The sequence below is a fragment of the Octopus bimaculoides genome, chromosome 13, assembly GCF_001194135.2.
Source record: "Octopus bimaculoides isolate UCB-OBI-ISO-001 chromosome 13, ASM119413v2, whole genome shotgun sequence".
NCBI lineage: Eukaryota > Metazoa > Mollusca > Cephalopoda > Octopoda > Octopodidae > Octopus > Octopus bimaculoides.
Genome location: NC_068993.1, coordinates 46,822,635 through 46,827,224, shown reverse-complemented (window position 1 = coordinate 46,827,224; position 4,590 = coordinate 46,822,635). Strand labels below are relative to the sequence as shown.

General features: G+C 40.5%; 1 protein-coding gene across 7 annotated transcripts in view; it reads right to left on the bottom strand.

Moving 5' to 3' along the window:
* LOC106869699 (E3 ubiquitin-protein ligase MYCBP2) overlaps window positions 1-4,590 on the bottom strand; it is a 145,882-nt gene that overhangs the window by 18,330 nt on the left and 122,962 nt on the right. For all 7 annotated transcript variants that reach the window (XM_052972468.1, XM_052972462.1, XM_052972464.1 and 4 more), the window contains 5 exons: window positions 3,838-3,928; window positions 3,504-3,637; window positions 1,975-2,040; window positions 1,109-1,348; window positions 662-832 (listed from right to left, as the gene is read on the bottom strand). In XM_052972468.1, the coding sequence (XP_052828428.1) occupies window positions 662-832; window positions 1,109-1,348; window positions 1,975-2,040; window positions 3,504-3,637; window positions 3,838-3,928 (702 nt within the window). The remainder of the gene's footprint in view (window positions 1-661; window positions 833-1,108; window positions 1,349-1,974; window positions 2,041-3,503; window positions 3,638-3,837; window positions 3,929-4,590) is intronic.

The following is a 4,590-nucleotide window of genomic DNA, read 5'->3' as shown; positions in this document are numbered from 1 at the left end:
GCTGACTGGCCTTTGTGCTGGTGGCACGTAAAAGCACCCACTACACTCTCGGAGTGGTTGGCGTTAGGAAGGGCATCCAGCTGTAGAAACTCTGCCAGATCAGATTGGAGCCTGGTGCAGCCTTCTGGCTTGCCAGTCCTCAGTCAAATTGTCCAACCCATGCTAGCATGGAAAGCAGACGTTAAACGATGATGATGATGATATATATATACACACACACACACACATAAATGTATAGGGTCAGGTTGGCACCATGGGCAAGTGTCTATTGTAGCTCCAGGCCGACCAACACCTTGTGAGTGGATTTGATAGACGGAATCTGAAGCCCATCGTGTGTGTGAGAGTGCATGGTCTCCTTGCCTTGACATCAAGTGGTAGTTGTAAACAAGTGTTACCATCATGCAAGTGCTGCCTTTCATTTTCAATCTTCCAAGAAAACATGTCAGGTCAGGGAGAAATATTACCTTACTTGGAAACAATCGAGGATTAGCAACAAGCAGGATATCTGGTTGTAGAAAATCCATTTCAATAAATTCTGTCCAACCCATGCAAGCATGGAAAAGTGGGTGTTAAAATGATGATGATAACTGGGGAGGTGGGGATATATATGTATGTGTGTGTGTGTATAACAAGAAAGATAAGTTCAGTGTGTGTCACTCACTTGTTTTTGTAGATGGGACAACTTGCTACCTCGGCTAAACAAGATCCCTAACATGTGTTCTTTGAGATCATTGTCACGTGCTGTACCAGACTCTCCTCCATCAACCTCGCTAACTTTCTTCTCCTCAACTTTGTCTTCAGTGCAATCATCTGTGATCAAACGACCAAAAACCTGGAGAATAAAATTTCAAAAAGATATAAGCAGGAGTACACAATATGCAGGTGTACACAAGAATAACTTAGACCAATGAGTGAAACAACTAAAACATAAAAATAGGTTTTAAGGGAGATTTGGAAGCTATTTCCAGCTGGTTAATAATTATGAAGCAGGTCCCTCACTCTATCAGTTAATATTCTGAGGCAGTGACAGGTGAAGGCCTGGGAGCTTGTTTAGTGATAGCTCATTTAATTATCTTGTAAGTCAATAATTAATTAATCAATTAATTACCTGTGATGTTAATAAACGAAAGACTTTTAGGGTTTCTGCTTCACAATTATCCTGCTGCATTTTCAAGGGATTCTTCATGTTGTTTATGCGACAGTCACAGCCCTCAATCTCACCCAACACCTTGATTTGTCGCAGACGAAGGCTATTGTCGGGCCCCTTCATCTCCAACTTCATGTAACGGCACTTCTGATCAGGTAAATAACAGTTCACCCAACCAACATGTCGGGCTTCAATTTCAACCTAAAAGTAGAAAGGAAAAGGAAACGGTTTGTTATAAGTGGGTTGATAAAATGAGTACCAGTCAAAAACTGGGGTCAATGAAAACGATTTACCCACTCCCCTGAAATTGCTGACCTTGTGCCAAACTTTGAAACCAATATTTGTCATAACATCGCAAGCACTATCTGAATGTGGTTTATGCCAGGTCTGCCTGACTGGCTCCTGTGCTGGTGACACATAAAAGGCACCCACTACACTATTGGAGTGGTTGGCGTTAGGAAGGGCACCCAGCTGTAGAAACATTGCCAGATCAGATTCGAACTTGGCTTTCCAGACCTAAGTGAAACCGTCCAACACGTGCCAGCATAGAAAACGGACGTTAAACGATGATGATGATGAAACCAAAAATAAATAATAAAGAGGAAACGATATGAGTGGCATAAAAGATGTACCTTTTTCTTCTGAAAAAAAGGTGGCGAAAAAAATTACCCCAGGACCAGTATGCAAAGCTGAGCCTCCCACAAGCTAATTTTTTTCCTGATGCCCACTCTTTCCTGAATATGCACTACTGAAATTGGGATGCATCTAATATACCTGAACACCTTTAATGTCATCAAATACAGTAATAAAGAATGAGCATAATTTACCTGACGTATTTTATTCATCTCCTCAGCTGAAGGACCACAGAAGAACTGGATAAATGAGACTTTATTCTGAAATGAACAAGGAGACAAATAATGAGATCCATGTAACATGGGCTATAGAAGATGAAGAAAAAAATCAGCTGACTGCAGATGTATATCACCACTGCACACAAAACATGCTTCCGAGAGTTTTTGCTTAAAACATTTACTCACAATGCATTAGTTACTCCGGAGCTACAATACAAGACATTTGTCTAAAGTGCCATGCAGAGGCACTGAACCTGAAAGCACATGGTTATGAACTGAACTTAGTCACAGCGGTGCAAGCAGCTATATCTGTGTTTGTGTGTGCATGTCTACACACACATGCGCATGTGTGACAGCATGTGTGTATTGTGTTTATTCATGTAAAAGTTGCACTCCATATTAAACAGAAGTTGATACAAAACTTCCGTAAAACAAGATTAATTAACCTTGTGTATAAGTCATACCATTGACTTTTGTTATCAAAGTACTGCTACTATAGTCATGTACAAAATGTGCGACTTAGACAAGAGTAAATACTGTGTGTATGTGCGTGTGCGCGCGAGCACACACATATATGTATGTTAGTTGTCTTTCACTTCATTTTTATTAGTTTACTTAAATTACAGAAACCCACGTGTTGCCATCTTGCTTTATGGGTGTGTGAAGCAGGGCACAGTTCAATATGTGAAGATGTGGAATAAAGTACCTTACCCAAAAATCAAGGGTTGGCATTAGAAAAGTGTCCAGGAGTCACTACCTCATGAAGTATCCATCCAACAAATGACAGAATGGAAAAAGCAGAAGTAACAATGATGATAGTAAAGATGCAATTAGTATTGCACCATCTTTCAAGATTAATCAATGTGTAGCCTCTCTGTCTAGAAGCCATCAGTACTCCAGGTTGTACATTTTTTTTTTGCTTGTGTGCAGTTCAATACATTATTACTAGTGGTAGCCCTGTATGTTATGAAAGAGATTCATTGTAATTATAATCTTAACAGTATTGTAGGCTCCTGGGCAAATCAATGCACTGGACTCTATAGCATTCGTTTTGTGACAGCAAACCACAAGAAACATTGATCAGAATTGGGCCACTGAATCTGTGTGGACCCCAGGCAAGTGGCCAAAGAGCTCGTGTCTTAAGACAATATTGTTCTCACTACCATCAAGCACAAACTTTCTTCCTTCCAGTTGCAGAAGTTAGACCTCAAGCCACCAGATAAGTCCTCTCTCTATCAGATTCAAAATTTCAGAGCTGCAACAATTGAGGGAACAGCAAAAAGTAGGTCCAGAGAGACTGTAGAGATGCTTGGGTAGAGGTGCTCAGATGTATTCTGTGTACAAGGACTAAGATGGAGAAAAGCCCAAACCAACCTCCACATTGACAAAGAACACAAAACCCATACAGACATAGACAGACACACACACACACACATATATATATATATATCTATATATATATATATATATATATATATATACATACAACATACAATTACACTTACAGCTAAGTCTCTGGTGTTATCTATATGTGCAGCTATCAACCGTGCATGACACTGCGCTGTACACACAACGTTAATAACTTTAGACTTGTTGCGATCTTCATCTCCACTCTCCCAAAACGTTTCCGTTGAACAATCTGAAATGTAGAAAACACCAAGTTACATTTGATGATGATGATGATGATGAAGATGTCTTTGTAACAGTCAGTAGTTGGTGTGAGACTTTAGTGGCACTCGCTGCCATAGCAACTCAGAGATAAAACACTCAGTATCTGTGTGATGTAAATGATCCACAGATTAATTAATTTCTTTCAAAAGGAAATAAACGGTTACTCACCTGTTAGACTGGCAATCATACTCTGTCGACTTGAAGCCCTGATGTCAGCTGATGCAGTCAAATCTTTCCACAGACTCAGCATACTTGTTGACTGGTAACAATAAAACACAGTTAATTAATGATAGAGAATGTTAATTAAAGACAGTATCATGGACTTGTGATACATTCCTAGTAAGGCATGTGCCCAACATGGGTTGTCTGGGGGTTAAACCACTTCACTTTTCCATACTTCCCCCTAATTATCTACAATCTCTCACCATCATAATAAATATTTTGGCCACACACCAAATTACCCAGCTATCCACACACCATAAAGTATTCCTAGCAACACACATAAACTTCAAATTACTCCCATCTCACACTCAAAATCTCCACACCACCACACCTCCACATACCAAGCTACTTGCAAACACACTAAACTGTTGTTGTTGTTGTTGTTGGCACTCCATCACTTACAACGTCGAGGGTTCCAGTTGATCTGATCAATGGAACAGCCTGCTCGTGAAATTAACATGCAAGTGGCTCAGCACTCCACAGACACGTGTACCCTTAACGTAGTTCTCGGGGATATTCAGCGTGACGCAGTGTGACAAGGCTGACCCTTTGAATTACAGGCACAACAGAAACAGGAAGAAAGAGTGAGAGAAAGTTGTGGTGGAAGAGTACAGCAGGGTTCACCACCATCCCCTGCCGGAGTCTCATGGAGCTTTAGGTGTTTTCACTCAATAAACACTCACAACGCCCGGTCTGGGA